Source organism: Bubalus bubalis, chromosome 21 (genome assembly GCF_019923935.1).
Source record: "Bubalus bubalis isolate 160015118507 breed Murrah chromosome 21, NDDB_SH_1, whole genome shotgun sequence".
Lineage (NCBI taxonomy): Eukaryota > Metazoa > Chordata > Mammalia > Artiodactyla > Bovidae > Bubalus > Bubalus bubalis.
In genome coordinates, this window is record NC_059177.1 from 17072797 (window position 1) to 17091583 (window position 18787).

Here is an 18787-nt window from a genome sequence, read left to right on the forward strand (position 1 = left end):
CAAAAAAAATCTTAAAAAAAAAAGAAGGGTCTCTCATCTTCTGGGACTGGAGGGAAGTTAAGATTAGAGTGAATCTAGGTAAAATTGTCATCAATTAAAAAAACAAAAAGAAAGGTTGAAAATTGAGAACTGGGAGATACACCTAGAAAAGCAGGGAGCTTAGAAAGTTTGGCCTTGGAATTTGGGGTCTTATTCCTAGGTTCTGAGCAATTACATGTGGGCATGGGAATGATCAGGGCCAGATGTGGGTTTAGCAAGACGACTTGGGCAGCTGCTGCAGGGAACCGACTGGATGGAGACTTGATGGGAGATCAGGAGCCTGGTGGAGGGCATGGCAGTGGTCCAGGTGAAAGGTGCTGAGGCTGGAGGAGGGGAAGGAGGAGATCTGTTTAGGAGCCCAGCAGGTGTGTGTCTGGTGGGGCGAGGTGAAGACAAGGCAGGCCTTGCAGATGATTCCAGGTCCCCTCGTTGAACGATTGTGTCTTGGAATGACATGCCCAAAGGACCCAGCAGGAGATCTGCTCAGTCTGGGAAAGGCTAAATTTGTCAGAGGAAGGGTCTGACAGCTGTTGGCTTTTCAGGCCTTGGCCTGAGGAGAGAGGTCTCAGCTGGAGATGCAGATGTGAGTCTGAGTGTGGGTGAAATGGCCCGGGGGAGAGGGGAGAGCTGTGGAAGCAAAAGAGGAGACAGCCCAGAAACACCAACCTTTCAGATGCAAGGAGGAGGAGGAGCCAGAAAAGGCGGCTTGGAGAGAGGAGCCAGAGCAGCTGCTCAAATTAGCAACAGAGAAGCTGAGAAGAACAGCCCCGAGAAAGGACAGCTTCCTGGAGGAGCCAGAGGGGACGGGGAAGGGATGGGGCCACCTGGATGGGCCTGGGCCAGACTGGAGGAGTGAGGCAGGAAGCAGGGAGAGCAGCAGGGGGCTTCTGCCCAAGTCCTTGAGCTGAGTGTGGCAGAGCTGAGCCAGGGCAGTGGGAGATGCAGCGGGTGGCGGATTCCAGGGTTGTCCAGAGGCCATGCGAGGGCTCTGTACAGGCTGGACCCAGGGGTGGTGCGGTAAATACTGTTCCCAAATATTATCATTACTGCACAAAGTAACGGGTACCCCATTTCTCTGTAACAGCATTTGTGACACCAGGTACAATTATTTGTGTTCCTAACAGTCCCCTGATTAAACTGTAGTCTCCTCGAGATCAGGAACCACAACCCAGGGACTGAATGGCTTGGAGGAAGTGTCCCAGGGAAAGGGAACAGTCAGTGCCAAGACCTCCGGGGCAGTGGGGGTAGGGCTGAACAAGAAAGGTAGTTAGGTTTAGTGTTAGGATGACGGTTGGAAAGGAGGTGCAGTATGGCAGGAGTGTAGGGATCGAGAGGCCGAGTGGCTTGGAGGCAAGTAGGGGGAGCCTGAGGGCCACACAGTCTGGGACGAGGCCTCAGGGATTATCCTGAGCGTAAGGGGCAACTTGGGAAGGTGTTGAGCAGGTGAGTGAGTGGCACTGTCTGCTTTGGAAAGCTTCCTCTGAATGCTGAGTGCAGAGCAGACGAAGAGAGGGCAAGGATGAGAGCAGAGAATCCAGTTAGGAGCCACTGCGGTCACGCGGGAGGGAGACCACGCAGCCTCGACAGATGGCTGCAGTGGAGACAGAGAAAAGAGGTCAGCCCGAGATACGTTTTGGAGGTCAAACCAGTCGGCCCTGCAAGTGGATGGGATGTGGGGGTGAGGGAAAGGGAGGAGTCAGGGTGCCTCCATCATCTGGGTGCTGGGGGCGCCGTGGGGAGCCCCGGCACAGGATTCCCACCCTTGAGCTCCCCAGCTGACAGAAGCGCTAAGATTGGACCTATTCTTCAGATCCAGCGGGTCGGGGTGACTGTTAAGAGACCCCGTCTCCCTTGTGCCACAAGCCCCTGCCCTGGGTGGGCAGGACAGAGCTGGTGCGAAGCACATGAGGACAATCTCTGTCTCGGGGTGGAGGAGGGTTCCATCGGGCCTGGGGAAGCACTCCCTTGGAAAGCTGTGGTCACAGTGCCAACACAGACCCTTTTCCAGGCTCCTCTCAGCCCCAAAGTCGGCCTGGTTCTTTCTAGAAAAACCTTCCTAAAGGTGAGGAAGGGACTCACAGAGGATACAGGACACGAGCAGCCATCCGTGCATCCTGCGCTATGCTGCCCCTCCGTATCTCTCACCTACAGCTTTGTCAAATGATCATTGTTCTTTGTATGAACACTGGAGAATATAGATAAGCAAGATTACACATGTCATCTCACCCTCCCAGAAGCAGTCATCTTAACTGTTGGTCTGCATCGTATAGAGTACTGGTTATGAGCAGGCTCTGGAGCCAGACTGGCTGGGTCCAAATCCTGGTTCTGTAACTTACCAGCTCTGTGGCCTTAGATAAGTTGGATTACCTCTTTGTGCCTTTATGTCCTCAACTGTAAAAAGAAGATAATAACAGCACTTATTCCGCAGAGTGTTGTGGGGATTAAATGAAGTAATGTGTGTAAGATACTTAGCATAGGACCTGGTGTGGTAAATTTATATGACTATTGCTATAACTATGTAAGTATCCCCAAAATGAAATTATATTGTATGTTATTTTTCACATTCTTTTGAAACCTAACGTATCATGAGTAATTTCTGTATCATTAAATCTTACTCAATATAATAGGGGAATAGTATTCCATGGTATGAAAGAATATTCCTGTGATGTTGGACAATTAGCTGCTTATTTCTTTCCTTCTTTGTTTTATTGTATCTCCCCCTCTGCCTTCCTTCTCATCGCTTCCTTCTTTTCTTGCAAATGACGTGATAGACATCCACACAGCTAAACCTTAGAGCACATTCTTGAGCATTTTCTTAGGATAAATTCCTAGAAATTGGCAAGCTCAGTCAATAGGGGTCTAGAGATTTTTGGTTTTATGTTTTTTTGTGTGATTAATTCATTATTTCTGTGAGTTTCATTTGGCTTGTGCATTTTGATTGCTTGTTGCTTTAATTATCTCATTCTGAGTGAAAAATCTCTGGCAATAGTCACTTATTAGTGGCCAACTCCCACCTACCTTATGGTTTCAGTAGGTCACTTATTCACGTGGTCCTGAATTCAAAAGGGGCCACAGGTTAGCAGTGTGCGGTCTCCGTCCTGTCCTGTCCTCAGCCCCTAAGTTCCCTCCTCAGAAGTGACCAGAGTTATCAGTATGAATGTTATATAAGGGGATTCCGTTTTTCCCGGTGTTATGACTCTAAGATGCATCCAAATTGTTGCATGTAGCTACAACAACAAAATACCATAGACCGGGTGGCTTGCACTTATTTTCTCTTAGTTCTGGAAACTAGAATTCCAAGACCTAGGTTCTGTTGAGAGTCCTCTTCTAGGCCTGCAGACGGCTACCTCCTTCCTTCTTGCCGTGTCCTCACATGGCAGGTGAGGAGAGAGAGCAAACTCTCTGGTATCTCTTTTTAAAGATTTATTTATTTTTATTTATCTATTTTGGGCTGTGCTAGCTCTTGGTTGCTGTGAGCTTTCTCTAGTTGCGGTGAGCAGTGGCTACTCTGCTGGGATGCGTGGGCACTCACTGCAGTAGCTTCTCTGTTTGCGGAGCACAGGCTGTAGACACCAGGCTTCAGTAGTTGTGGCACACGGGCTTAGCTGCCCGGTGACATGTGGGGTCCTCCCAGACCAGGGATCAAATCTGTGCTCCCTGCCTTGGCAGGTGGATTCTCCACCACTGGACCACTAGGGAAGCCCCGGTGTCTCTTCTTATAAGGACACTAATCCCATCATGGGGCCCTACCCTTATGACCTCAACTAACCCTGATTTACCTCCCCAAGGCCTCTTCCACAAATACTCTCACACTGGAGGTTAGGGCTTCAAAATATCACTTTTGTGGGGACCCAGTTCAGTCCATAGCAAACCTCTTTGGAGTCTGCTCAGGAAAAGAAAGCCCTGGGGGACATCCAATCTGACCTCCTAGTAATGGGTAGCAGCTGTGATATATCAGGCATGGAGGGGCCAGCTAAGCATAAACAAAGGCCTCCATCTAGGAGTGACTGGCCCTGTGGATGTCCCTTGAGGAGAGTGTAATGATATCATAATGAAACTCTGCTAAAATAGCTAAGCATAAAATGCATAATTAAAAAGCTTTATATAAAGGCAAATTTACAGCACACACACAATTTAAAGAAAACAAATATTGTTTATTTTCTTTTACTAATTCATCACTTTTTTAGTCTCATTCTGGGTTTATTCCCCAAACCCAAGTTATCATTTTTCCTTTCAACTTTCCTTTAGTTTTTTAAATTATTCTTAAAGGCTTACACCTTTAAGAGGATTTCATGGCCAGACATAGGTGGAAAAGGACTGGACATAATAATATTGTTTTTATCATCAAAGTAATTCATGCACACGTTAAACACTTCCAACAGTACGGGAGGGCAGAGAATAAACAGTGTCTCCCTCCTTTCCTCCACCACACCGGGGTGTGTTTCAGAGGTGCCCATCATTAAGTTGCTTCTGTATCCTTCCAGAAATATTTATATAGACTTGCAAGCTTATGTGTGTATATATGTGTATCCTCTGAAAAACCAGGATTTTTAATTATGTTTTTTAATTTTATGCAGCTAAGTCGCTTCAGTCGTGTCCGACTCTCTGCGACCCCATAGACGGCAACCCCCCAGGCTCCGCCGTCCCTGGGATTCTCCAGGCAAGAACACTGGAGTGGGCTGCCATTTCTTGGAGAAGGCAATGGCACCCCACTCCAGTACTTTTGCCTGGAAAATCTCATGGATGGAGGAGCCTGGTAGGCTGCAGTCCATGGGGTCACTAAGAGTTGGACACGACTGAGCGACTTCACTTTCACTTTTCACTTTCATGCATTGGAGAAGGAAATGGCAACCCACTCCAGTGTTCTTGCCTGGAGAATCCCAGGGACAGGGGAGCCTGGTGGGCTGCCGTCTATGGGGTTGCACAGAGTCGGACACGACTGAAGTGACTTAGCAGCAATACATGAATACATTCACTCCATGAAGAGCTAAAGTATTACACACAGGTTAAAGTCCCCATCCTCTCCTTGCCCAAAGGCCACCATGGTTATAAACTTAATTTCTGTATTTCCAAGATATTTTTGTGTGCATTACATACACATCCATGAGGAAAATACATCATGTCATTTTCTGTGTTCCCGTTCCTCCCTTCCTTCCTCTCTCTCTTTTCTGGTAAAATACACATTACATAAAATTTACCATCTTACCAATTCCTAGGTATCCAGTTCTGTGGCATTAGGTACATCCACACCGTTGTGCAATCATCCGTACCGTCTATCCGCACAACTCTCTCTGCACCTGCAGAACTGAGACTCTGTCCCAATTAAACGCTAACTCCCCACAGCCTCCCCTGTCATCCCTGATGAGCAGCGTTTTGCGTGTAGGAATCTGACTGCTTTCGGTTCCTCATGTAAGTGGAATCATACAATATTTGACCTTTTGTGACTGACTCATTTAATTTAGCATAGTGTCCTCAAGATCCCTCCACACTGTAGCACCTGTCAGAATTTCCTTCCTTTTCAGGGTACTCTGAGGTGGCTCAGAGCATCTGACAGGTAAAAGTGTCCAGCTTGAACCTGAGAACAATGTTTGGTTTCACTCTACCATGGGGTCGCGAGAGTTGGACGTGACATAGTGACTGAACACACACACGTACTTGTGATTATAGTTTCCTTCTGTCCTTCTGTCTATGGCAAACGATCCTGGTTTCCTTTCTTTGATAGTGATATAAAGCTTACTTTGTAAGTAAATGCCTCAGTTAAAAAGTAAGTCTACAGAATTCCCTGGTGGTCCAGTGATTAGGACTTTGTGCTTTCAACACCGAGGCCCTGGGTTCAATTCCTAGTCGGGGAACTAAGATCCCACAAACTGTGTAGTGTGGCCAGAGGAAAAAAAAAAGTGAGTCTGCTCAAAGAGAAACATTAAGTGAAGACCTGTCTGGGTTTGAATACAGAGCCCACCACTTCCTAGCTGTGTGACATGGGTATGATACTTAGTTCCTCTGCGCCTCAATTTCCTCATCTGTAAATGAGGATGATCATTTTTCCCTCCTCTAGATTTCTTATCGGATTAAATGAGATCAGGCATGTTAGGAGCTTAGTACCCTAGCACACAGTTAAGCACTCAATCCTATTTGTTAGCATTATCATATTATTAATAACTTTAACTTCATTCATCTTAAATTTCTCACACCTCCTGGCTGCTTGGCAAGTCAGTGGACTCTAGGGTGACTGGACAGTCACGCCCCATCTGAGAGCACCTCCCCCTAGGCCAGTGGTTCTCAACCAGGGACAGCTTTGCCCCCAAGGCAACATCTGACAGTGTCGTAAGACGCCATGGGTGATGGGTCGAGGCCGAGGGTGATGCTGTATGTCCCACAATGCACCCACCTGCCCCACCCTGCACCTTGCACCTGTGTCTACCCAATTCAGCCAGCTCATCACTTCAAAAAGACACTTGAATCTGTACTCCAAAGACCTCAGTCTCGGTTTCTCATCCATCAAATGGGGATGTTGAAGGCTGCCTTGCCTCTAGTTCTTACACTGACTGTTGAGCCTCTTGATCACTTACCTGGCCTACACTGTTCCTAGAGGTCTCTTCCTGTCTTTCCCAGGTCTTAGGAAACCTGTCCGATTGACTTTTCTCCATTTGCATTACTTCTGGGTGTTTCTTGTTCCCAGAGCAGTCTCTGGGGCCCCATTGCCACCATCTAGAACACTGCAGAGCAGAGGAGGCAGAGACAGTGAGTGAGAGATGGAGAGGTCCTAGCCCCTGCCTTCTCTGAGTGTCCCTGTAATCCTGGGTCTCTTTCCAGTCACTCCCTGACACGTATAAGTATTCTATTTGTATATTGATTTGATTCCTCTCCACACACCTCTCCTCCTGAGGACAAGAAACCATGCCTGCCAGTGTCCCCAGCAGCCTGCACAGTGCCTGACACATAGCAGATATTCATGAAGAGTCAGAGAGGGGGAAGGGTGAGGGGATAGGTAAAGAGAAGGAAGAGAAATGAGAAAAGACAGACAGAAGAGGGGGTTGTTGAATGAATGTCAGATGCTGAGATCTAAGGAGAAAAGAGGGTCAGGACCGAGGCTTGAGCACTGTATGGACTAGCTGGAGAAAGGGGGAGGCATGTGAAGAGAGAGGCAAAAAAGGATGAAAAGGGTGGAGAAGAGAAAGGAATGGGGATGCACGACTAGAGAGGCACGTAAGTGATGAGGCACGGAGACCAAGAGAACGTGCAGGCGCAGAGCCCTGGGGAAGAAAAACTCACTCAACGCTGAGCTTGCGGAGGGAGGAGGACCACCTGCAGGATACTGCCGCGTTTCTATGGAGACGGGGATGCTCTGGGCGGGAGAGGAAACACTGTACAAGAGAGAGGAGGCAGAGGGATGGGGTGGGTTTTCCTCCTCCCTAGGCTCTTTCCTCACCCCTGCCTCAAGCTGGAGATTCAGGACCAAGAATGGGGAGGTGGGAGTGCACTCCCCCGACCCCTCAGAGCGCCCTGGGGATGCCATCTGCCATTTCTTCATCCCTGGCAACTGACCTTCCTCCTCTCTCCAGGGTCCTGGAGGGTCTTGGAAAGTGCTAGGGGAATATGGGGAGATGAATGGGTCAAGCCCTCTCCAGAGGCTCCTCCTCTTGTCCTGCCCCATAAATGATAGAGCACCTCTGGGCTCAGTTCTGGGTCTTCTCGTCAGTTTCTATAATGTCTAGCCCCGGGAATTTCCATGTCTACAGCTCCCACATTTATATCTCCAGCCCTGAGTGCTCCCTGAGTTTTCTTCCCTATTTGGGTTTCTAAAGAGCATCTTCAAACTATGAAACTCTTTTAACTCACCAAGCTCATTCTTGCCTCAAGGCTTTTTTGCATTTGCCATCCCCTTTTGCCGCAAACTCGTTTCCCAGCCGTTAAATAGAGGCGGCCTCCCCTTGAACACTGTATGGACTAGCTGTATGGAGAATTGTCTTGAAGAAGGCGAGCACAGGAGAGCGGAATGAAGGCCTGCTCCTGTGTGTGTGTGTGTGCGTGTGTGTGTGTGTGTGTGTGTGTGTAAGATCAGAGTGCTGTTGAGGCGCCCTGTGTCAGTGCGAGGAACACATCCTTGGGGATGTGCGGAAGGACTGTCCTATGGGAAGGTGGGGGATGAGACCAGAAGAGGCAGAACTCAGGCAGGGAGGAGTCTGTGCTGTGGGGAACGCTTTCTCATATATGGTAGTTGAAGGAAGGAGATGGCAAAGCCAGGGGTCCCTACCCACCCTGGGGACTAGCTGTGTCTCGTAGGCAGTGGGTAGAACTGACCACCACCCCCACCTTGTCATCACTGTCATCTTAAACTCAGGTCTAGCACCCTGTGGGCCTGGCATGGGGTCAAGGGCCCCCTTGCTCCAACCTGAGCCTTTGGGAGCCTTTGCGTCTCAGACACAGTGATGCAGTCTCTGTCGGACTGTCAGACACTAAAAGGGCAACGTCACTCCAGCAAACACAGTCAAAAACTCTCACTGCCACGAGGGGGAGATCCCAGCCTGGAGGTGGCCTACTGAGCCTGGAAAATGGCGCTCAATAAACATTTGTTGAGTAAATGACAGAAATAGAAAATAAAGAATGAGGAGGATGAGGGAGCGATGTGCCAAGATACTAAAGGGAGCTGAAGGAGGTGACCTGGTTTTCTATTTTCCCCTGTCTCCAGGAGGGCTTCCTGGAGGAGTTGTTGATCTGATGGGGCAGGCAAAGGCCTTGCGTTTCTGCTCTCCAGGGATGAGGCCCTCCTAGAGTCTAGTTTCTAGGTCGGTGGGAGATTAACAAGCTCCTGGGTTGATGGGTGGAGTGGGGGTGCGGGGTCCCAGCCTACGGGGGGCTTTTGGTGGTCCTCAGGCTCTGGGAAGTAATCAACCCCTTCTCTCTTGCTTCCTGACCCGGCGGTGGGCTCGGCCCGGCGCCCCCTCAGCTCTGTGCCTCGTGTTGGGCTGCATGATCTTCCCCGACGGCTGGGACGCCGAGACGATCCGAGACATGTGCGGGGCCAAGACTGGGAAGTACTCCCTGGGGGACTGTTCGGTGCGCTGGGCGTACATCCTGGCCATCATCGGCATCCTCAACGCCCTCATCCTCTCCTTCCTTGCCTTCGTGCTGGGGAACCGGCAAACTGACCTGCTGCAGGAGGAGCTCAAGCAGGAGAACAAAGGCGAGTGGGCGTGCGTGGCTGCGGCTGCCGGTGGGGCGGGACACCTTCCGAGTCAAGGGAAGCCCAAGTAGGAACCCTTACAGAGAGGCCGACTGCCTTGGAGACAGTTTGAGGTTATCCCTCAATCTAAACATTTGCAGGGGCCTGACCCAGCAAACCCTACCATGAGTATAAACCCAGGAGAAATGTGCATAAATGCTCCTGGCAGCAGTTTCAAAATCGCAAGCAACTAAAAACAGCTTGGAAGATGGATAAATACATGGTGGTATAGTCACATCACGGAATTGTTTACACGTGTGGAAATGAATGAATGCCAGTTTTAACAATGAATGGCTACATCCTGGAAACACAATATTGAGGCAGGGGGACTGAAATTCCAGAAGATGACAGAGTGATAATTTTTTAAAGCTAAAAACTAAGTAACACTACACTAAATACAGTTTAATATTGTATTTAAAAACAAACAAACGAACAAACCAAAAAACCCAAATGATCAATACAAAAGGTAGGATGGTGGTTCTCTGTGGTCGGAATGGAAGCAGAGAGGCAAGGATGTGAGGTGGGGGACAGGTGGATGGGTACACATTATTGGTGAGTTAAGTTCCTGCATGGTGAGCCTACAGATGTTTGGTACAGTATGCTTTATACCTAGTATAGTACACATAAACCTCCATATGTATCAGGTAACGTTAATGTAGAGAAGAAATTGACACCACCAAGGCCAGAGCCTTAACCACTGTTACCAGATGCTTACCTATGTATCTACGTACATCCCTTGATGAAATCCATGGTCATGTCATGATACAGGAGAGGCATCATGGAAACAGATCCCTCCTCAGACTGCCCTTGGTGCTCAGTTCTACAGCACATCTTTAAGACCTTTCATTTTATGGAGAGCCATCTTGTCCTTTTCATCCAATGCTTAGTGTTACATAAGACGACAGAATTGTAGGTTCTTAACCATTCTCCTTGTAGGGGCTGTTAGGGAGGCTCCCTGTTTTTTCTTTCTTCTTTCTGTTACCTGGACGGTCATTACAAGAATGACTGTCTTGGTCTTTGTTTTCTGTTTTCTCGGTGTCTTTCCCTGAAGTGGAATTGCACACTCACAATTGTGATGATAATTCCAGATTGTTTTCTAAAGGAAGGTCCAGCCTCTGATCAGGGGCCCACACTGCCCCTGGAGAAGGCGGGGTCACTCTGCCTGTCTGGGTGCCCGTTTTCTGCCTTGAGAAATCGGATTTCACCGTTTTCTTAGTCTCAGCCTTCCTTGAACTGTTAGCAGATGCTGGATCTATGCTCAGCATTTCCTTTAATTACATTCATCTGAGTCTCTCATCTATAAAATGGGCATAATGATAGTGACGGTTATTAGCTCATTTGCCAGGAGGTAGTCTAGTATTGTGGTGTGAATACACCTGGGCCATGATGGCAAATTGTTTGTGTTGGAAGTAGGTTGAGTTAAGAAATGACTTTACCTCTTTGAGCCTGTTTCCTGCAGTACCTAAATGAAAACAGTGGACAAAAGAGAGTAAGACTCAGGTCCTTTTTATCCGCTGAGGATACTCAGAGACCTGCTCTGTGGAGGTGTCCATCCTCTTCTCAGTATAATGGGACCTGGATACAAGCAGGCACACCAGATGACCACAGGAACACTTGCCCCGGTGCTAGGCTTTGACTCCCCAGACTCTACCCAACTCACCCCACCTGCCCAGAAGAACCCCTCAGAACTGTCTTCATGAGATGAGATCAGGGATGAGGGGAGGCCCTCCAGGTTCAGAACAACCTTTACTTTTCATCCTTCTGAGAAGCTTCCTTCTACAAGTCAGACGTTTCTCATCTTAGAGGAATCTGAGTGATACTGACTCATGTCCCAATCCCTGTTCTCCATGAGGTTTCCTGCTCTGAGGAGAGTGATCCCCTCCCCATGATAGGGAAGACTCAGCCTCCAGTCTAACGTGTCTTAGAGGTGACTATTAGAGTAAGAGAAAGAAGAAAAGAGCAGATTTTGTCTAATCAATCAGCACTCCCCCAGCTGTGGTTTGTGTAAAAATTTCAGAATGCCAAAAAATATTGAGGATTTTGTAGCCTATTTCATGTAATGTAGGTTATATAAATTTAATATGTTTTAAATGAAGGTTACCATATATTAAGCATTTAGTAAATTAGAAAAAAATTAAATTGGTTGCTAATACTTTCACAGTATATAACTCAGATCATTATGCTGTACACCTCCAACTTATACAGTACTGTATGTCAGCTATATCTCAATAAAACTGAAAAGAAAAAACACAAAATGATGGTGTTGAGAAAGGTGCCACCTTACAGGGCCGTCCTGCAATGAAGCAAAATTGTGCCTATAAAGGGGCAGGTGGTGAAAGCTCAGTGAGAGCTGTCACTTGTCACAGCTTCCCATTAGGCAGGCACCGTGACCATTTTATAAGTGGGATGGCCAAGGTCTGGAGAGGTCCAGTAACTTACCTGAGGTCACCTAACTGGTGGAGCCAGGATTTGAGCCCAGGTCCAAGTCCGAAGGCCAGGTTCTTCCCTGCTGCCAGTCCCCCTTTCAGAGCCCTCCTGAGCCTCTGAGGCTCCTGTCTCTCGAGTCACAGACGCCTGGTGCTTTCTATGGTCTTCGTGTGAGGTCGGAGCCTGCCCTCTGGTGGCCGCTTCCAGAAGTGCAGTACAAAGACAGACATGTGGCCTTTTGGAGGGGGTTTGGCCATGTGGGTCCCACTCAGCATCCTCTCCTCCTTCCCCAAAGCGCCCTAAAAATGACATAAGGGAGCCCGTTTGCCTTCCTTCAGCATCTGGGGATTTCCTTCCCTCACTGGGCACTCAAGGTGAGTGAGCTTCACAGCTCAGTTCTGAGCCAAAGCCCTCTGGAACAAAACTAAGCTCTGCCGTGCTGGCATTTTCACCATGTACTATGTGCAGAGCCTGGCGTGCTGCAGTTCATGTGGTCACAAAGAGTCGGACACGACTGAGCGACTGAACTGAACTGAGAGTCCTCGGCAGGCATCATTTATGTCTTTTGACCCCTCAGAATCACTCTGAAGAAGTAGGCTATTATGTCCGTTGTACAGATGAGGAAACTGGGGCTCAGGTTGAATGAGCTGGCTCAAGGCCTCCCAGCTCATCAGGCCTGGTGGCATTTCAGAACCTGTGCAGCTCACCCCTCCACCCAGCTCTGCCCTGAGGAGGGGCTGAGGGAGCCCCAGTGCCGGGTGGCCTCTGACTTTCTCCAATTCTCTCTGTCTCTCTTAGATTTTGTGGGCTCTACAGTAAGCTCTGTGTTGCGGCCAGGGGGTGATGTCTCCGGATGGGGAGTCCTCCCGTGTCCTGTTGCTCACACACAGGGACCCTGAAGGCCGGAATCACAGCCCAGGAGTTGATCTGCCCTCAGCTTGTCCTGTCTCCTGCCCTCTCATCCCTCCATTCACGCTCCGAGGGAAGACCCCGATCTTGGACTGACCTCACCTGCTATCTGCCTGCGAACTCTGGGCTTTGAAGAGAGGTTGGGGCTAACATGCAGCCTGGGGGAGGGGAGAGGCCCTGCAGACCCTTGGGGTCTGCACTTCCTTCAGCTGACCTAAGGGAGCTGGCCCCCAGCCCCTGGCCGCCTCCTCCTCTCCAGCCTGGCTGGGGCCCTGCTGAGTCTCTGGGGAAAGAGGAGCTGTGGCTCCCCACCAGGCTCCCCCAGTCTGGGGGGCTGGGGCCTGGCTCCATCCTCGCCTCCTCTGGTCCCCACCTCCTGCAGAAACTATTCAAGATACTGCTCCAGGGCAGACTGGACTCTTTCCTACCTTTTTTCTTTTTTGCCAACAATGGTTCCATCATCTCCTTACAGAGCTCCAGGCACCACCGGCCTCCCCGAGGCCCCTCTGCTCCAGCCTGCTTCCAGCTCTCCTGAAGGAATCCGAGCTGCCCCAAGGGAGAAAGCACAGGGCCTCCAAGTCTGCTGCTGACTGGGGCCCTGTCAGTGCAGACTCTGAGCCAAGACGGGCCGCTCTGGAGGCTGCACTGACTCCTGTCTTGGTGGCGTGTGGCTGCTGCAGGCTGGGGCTGAAAGTGGCTCAGCCTGGGGCTAGCCATCTCCTCCCTGCGTGGACGGCTCACCAGGGACTGGACCTTGACCCTGGCCTGTTTTGTACAGCATAGACTTCTTGGCCCTGTTGTCAGGGTTGGGGGTTGGGCCCATGAGTGGGGAATCAGGGGACGCCTCACCCCTCTGCCCCATATCATGTTGTCCCCCCCACCCCTTCTGCCAAGGGCAGAGACTGTCTTGCCTCTTTGATACTTTTCTGCATAACTTGAACTTGCAGGTCACCTCTGAACAGGGTACCCCGTCCCCATCCCCAGGCCTTGTAACCCTGTCCCCACCTCTTCCTTCTCCCTGCCCACCTCTTGCCTTGCGGTTTGCCCACGGTCTCAAACCCAGTGGGCACGCTTGGAGCCGAGGCATGAGTGAATGTGTGTGAGTGTGTGTGCGCGCGTGTGTGTTGGGGGCAGATGAAGGGTCTTCTCTCTCTCCCCTGCCCCCGGGAGCACAGGATGGAGACTACAGGTGTGTCTGACCTCCCGTCACTGCCTGGGGTTCCTGGTGGTACAGCCATCTGGCATGGGGTGTGGATGGCCCCCTCCAGCCCCGTTGGGTGGCCGGTTAGCTTCATCTTGTGTGCCTACTTCTGTCTTCAGGTACCTGCTGCCTGGCCCACTGTGGAGGGGCAGCGGGAGGCCCCTGCAGGCTCAGTGGGGAAGCACGTGGTCACCATGTCATGTCGGCCTCAGCTGAAGGAGAGAGGAAAGCAGCGAGTGCCATGTGTTCACAACCTGTGTTCCTTTCCCCTGGACCTGGACCTGTTAGGGCTGCCAAGAGACCCTAGAAATCCTCTGCCCGAGTCCCCCAGCTGGACCCTAACTGGAATCAGATGCTCGGTTCTGGGAGGATTCCTGAAGCCTGGAACGTGCTCAGTCCTGATCCCTGCCCTCTCTACTCCCTCCTCCTGGGCAAACACCCCCCCCACCCCCCTCCCCCATGCTCGGGCCCCTGCACTGTGCCCCTCCTCCTGCTCCCCCCAGGGTCCCGCGCTGAGTGAGAGGGTGGGGGGAGCCTCGTGGGGGGTGGGTGGGGGGCAGAAGTGAGTTCCTTCAAGATCCTAACCAAAGCCCGATGTTGGAAGCCATCAGGAGGAGGGAGCAGGAACAAGTGATTAGAAATGGGAAGACAGAGACAGGGGAAAGAGGAGGGGGCACAAAGATTGGGAGAAGAGGGAGGGATGGAGCTATGAGAAGGAGACTGAACGAGGTATTACAAAATACAGAAAGAGTGACCAGAGAGGGGGATGTGATGGATAGAAAACTAGGATGTGGGAGGGGAAGTGGCCAGAGACAAGGCAGGCACAGGGATGGTAAGGAGGCAGAGGAAGAGGTGAGTTGCAGGGGGCCAGCTGCTGGGGAAGAAAGGAAGGGGAGGGCCATGGGGAATGGGGAGCTGCTGCCACCCGTGGGAGACACAAACCCCTGTGCGCTGCTGGCAGGAAGCTTGGGACCCAGCTCCTAAGAGGCAGAGGCGGGGCCCAGGAAGCCATGCCCCACCCTGTTGGGAAGGAATTGCATCTAGGTGATTGCCCAGCAGGTTAGCGCCACTGGAGTGGGTTAGTGGTAGAGAAGGGGGTGGTTTCCTTTGGAGTGGTTGGACGGTTTCCCTGTCACCATCTGCCCAGCCCCCTGCTGCCCTGACTGAGGGGCAGTGGGCAATGCACCCAGGAGCCTGGGGTTAGGAGGAGAGTGTTGGTGGGACTGAAGGAACACCAGGGTACCTTAGGGAAGGGAAGGAGGCTGGAGTGGGTACCAAACCAAAGTCCTGTCCCTGAGGCTTCAGCAGAGGTGGGAGCAGAGCAGGAAGGAGGTGCTTCAGCAAGGCCCCAGGTGAGGCTGAAGCGGCAGCGAGCCAGGACCCAGATGGCTCTCCGGGGCCAGGAAGCCACCACAGCGAGGAGGTTTGTGTTTCACCTCACTCACACCCGGCAACTTGGCTTAAGCCTTTGGGAGGAGGCAGAAGCAGAGGCGATCGCCTGTTCCCAGCTGAAAGAGGCTGAGCTGTGGGTGAGCGGTCCACTGAGGCACGCCTCCCCTTGCCCTGCCTGGACCAGAAAGGGATTCCTCTGCCTGATGCAGGACTCTCAGGAGAGGCCAAGGCAGCTCCAACCTTGAGGGGGTTCAGAGCACTGCTTGCTCAAGTCCTTCCAGGTCTCAGGATGTGAGCACTTTCCTCTTTGGGGATCAGTACCATGGGTAGGTTCAAGATCTTTTTCAGGCCTGTTATAGCCAAGAAGTTGGGAGCTTTTAGAGAAGGCTGTGTGGGGAAAAATTCTTGCCTGGCTGCCTGTTGAGGTTCCTGCGTGGGCACAGGGGATTCACCCTTCTGCAGCTCCCAGTGTGAACTGAGGGAAACCAAAAAACCCTCTCTTTGGAGAAGCTGGGATCTTCCTGGCACGAGAAACTTCCGCAGGCCCCTGCCTGGCTCAGGGCTAGCCTTCAGGTGGGACTGGAGTTTCCTGAGAAGGGAACAGGGAGCCACAGTCCTCCCCTGAGCTCTGACCAGCAGAGGGCCCGTGCTGTGTGTCATTAGGATAGCTTGGTGTTGTCTACAACCATTAGTAAGTTCTGTCTGAATGTGTCCTCGCTGTTCATCGTCCAATTTGGTAACATTGATTTTGGTCCTGACCCCTTCTGCTGCTGCTGGATTTGAGCTTCAGTGCAGGTGGAATGATGTTCAAATAAAGACACACTTTATATCACCCATGCTAGCTTCTCCGTCTCTGAGTTGGCCCCCAGGGGATTAAGAGGGGTGAGATTCAACCTGACCCTTTGTACCAGGTATAGCCGTGTATTAACAGACCTTACATGAAGGTAGCTGGACCACGACTGACACAGAACTCAGCACCATCTTCAACCCTGGCTTTCATCTTCAAGGACACCTCATGGCCTTGTTTGGACTTGTCACTTTGGTCCACATTTCATTTTAAGGAGACTTCCTGAGATCCCACAGGAATGAGTCACACCACACACCTAACTGAAATGTAGTCTGTTAACAACTAAAACTGGAGTTGTTTTCAGGAGAAAGAATAGTTGGCCATCTTTGCCAGCTCCTGACTGCATGGGCTGGAACACAAGGCTCCACCGTTTCCTCCTGAGTTGCTGTGGGCAAGTCCTTTCACCTCTAAATCCCCACCGAGTATCTCAGGGAACTTGAACAGATGAGGGAATGCCTGTGAATTGTGTTGCAGTGTCTTACACATAGTAACGTGGCCCAGATGGCAGCTCTATTGACTATAACTTTTGCATTTGGGACTTGAGCCTTCGTTCAACACATTTTGAGTGCACAGTATCTGCTTAGAACTTAAAGAAAATCAGAGCCTCTGTCTTAATGGTCTGGTTGGGGATATTAACATGTAACAATAATGTGAAATCTGCCTGGTGCAGGGTACTGTGGGTAAAGGGATACCTTACATGGCTTTAGGTGGGCTGGGTAGAGCAAGGGATGGATGGTCTTACTGTAGAATGAACAGGAGGTAAGTAGGCAGGGGCCAGGAAAGCCATTCATGAAAGAAGGCAGCTGGGGGAAAAAGGCTGAGATGAGAAACAGAATTGAACCTGTGGAGAAGAGCAATTTAATAATGCTGAACTGCAAAGTGTGAGGTAGGGAGGGAGGGTCAGAGATTCATCTGGAGAGATCAGCAAAGGCCAGATGATGACAAAGCTGGGACTGTTTACAGCAGTTCAGACCTAAGAGCAACAGGGAAGGATTTTAAGCAGAAAAAAGACACAATTAGATATGCATTTCAGATAGATCCCTCTTGTGGTGTTATGGGGGCTGAGTTAGTTGGGGAAAATTTAATAAAAAGGAAAGCAGAAGTCTGGCCTGAAGCAAGGTGGTGGCAGTGGTTTTGAGAGAGGTAAAGAATTTAACATTTAGGAATCTGAGTTATACTTACTGACAGGGGTTGTGGTGGTGGTGGTAAGGGATTAAGTGGCAATGAGGAGAGTTAAATTTTTTGAGGGGAAAGGGAAAAATTGCCAGTATAGCAGGGGATGAGATAATCAATTTGAGACATACATGTGGGACATCCTGATGGACTGTCCAGTAGTCAGCTAACTTACATGGCTTTGGGGGCTCAAGAGAAAGATCTGGGCCAGAAACCTGAGCATGCAGGTAACAGAGACAAGTGAAGCACAGACGAGCTTATTCAGGGTGGCTGTGTTGTGTGAAAAGAGAACTGAGTTGCAAAATGCTGGGAAACACTAATGTATAATGGTCAGAGGAATGGACGTCCAGGAAGAGTCAGAACTTTGAAGAGAATGGTGAGAATGTGGTGTTAGAGAAACCAAGGATTTAGAATTCAAGGGGAAGTTCAACTGGTCAAATGGAGTGGAGAGGTCCAGACTTAGGGACTTAAAAACGGGTCCCTTAGATTTGGGGAAAAAGAGTCCACTGTTGAATTTGATAAAAGCACGTCCAGAGGAGTGAGAGTAGAATCGAATTGAGGTCTGTTCAGGGAGAGAACGGCAGGTGACTGAGGATCACCGGAGAAGTGTGGATAAGAAGGGGACATCAGTGGAATTTTTTCAGGAACTATGACGTATAGTGAACCAGCAGTGGACAAGGATCAGCATGTAATCCAGAGGAGACTATGGAATCTCTTTTCAACATGGAACAGTCCTGAGTGTTTGTAGGTCACGGCTGCTAAGAGTTTAAAGATAAAGAGAGGATGACTAACGGAAGAAGAGAGGAAGACTCTTTTGTGGGGTAGAGTACAGGGCTTAAGTACAAGGTTTAGGGAGCTCTTGATGGCAACCTGCTCCAGTACTCTTGCCTGGGGAATCCCACGGACAGAGGAGCCTGGCAGGCTACAATTCATAGGGTCACAGAGTCAGACATGACTGAAGCAACTTAACATGCACGCACGCATGCATGCCTGATGGCATCCAGTTCTTCAGTGAAGCAGGAGGCAAGACTGTCTACTGAAAGTGAAGGGAATGAGTAAGAATTGTGAAACTTTAGAACAGTTGCTAACGAAGCTGTCAAAGGATAAAAAAGGATCAATAGAAGGACTGACAGGTGACTGAATTTGTGGTGGCACCAACAGATGGGAGGGCAGGCACAGAAGGTAGACTATAGACTGAAAGGCAAGTGCAAGGTAAGGCGACTCAGAGATCCACCAACAGATCAAGGCTGGGTATGGGAAAAGGAGAGACTGCAGTGGGGCAGACTGATGCAGAAAACGGAGAAATGAAAGCACTGAAGTTTACACAAAGCAGCTGCAAGGTTAGGAGACTGTAGCTAACCAGAAAGTTGGGTATTTGACCTGAATAGTCTGGGTAATTCTTGAAAAAGATTTTGAGATGCGAGGTACCCTGGCTAGGATGTCCACCCCAATGGTGACAATAATGGCAGAAATAGAGGGGCAGGAGACAAGCCAAAGTTGCCCCAAGAATCAAAGAATCAGAGTTCGGACGGTTAAGACCACAGCAGGAAGAGGGATGAAAGTACAATAACCAGTG

At 50.2% G+C, this 18787-nt stretch overlaps 1 protein-coding gene and 1 non-coding gene across 2 annotated transcripts in view; both read left to right on the plus strand.

Annotated features, from left to right (window-relative positions):
* LHFPL4 (LHFPL tetraspan subfamily member 4) overlaps positions 1-12622 on the plus strand; it is a 28613-nt gene extending 15991 nt beyond the window's left edge. The window contains exons 3-4 of the mRNA XM_006070755.3: positions 8987-9223; positions 12488-12622. Of these exons, the coding sequence (XP_006070817.2) occupies positions 8987-9223; positions 12488-12588 (338 nt within the window). The 3' untranslated portion in view covers positions 12589-12622. The remainder of the gene's footprint in view (positions 1-8986; positions 9224-12487) is intronic.
* Positions 5819-5891, plus strand: TRNAE-UUC. The gene has a single exon. It is a non-coding gene; the product is annotated as a tRNA-Glu (tRNA).
* Positions 12623-18787: the final 6165 nt, after the last annotated feature.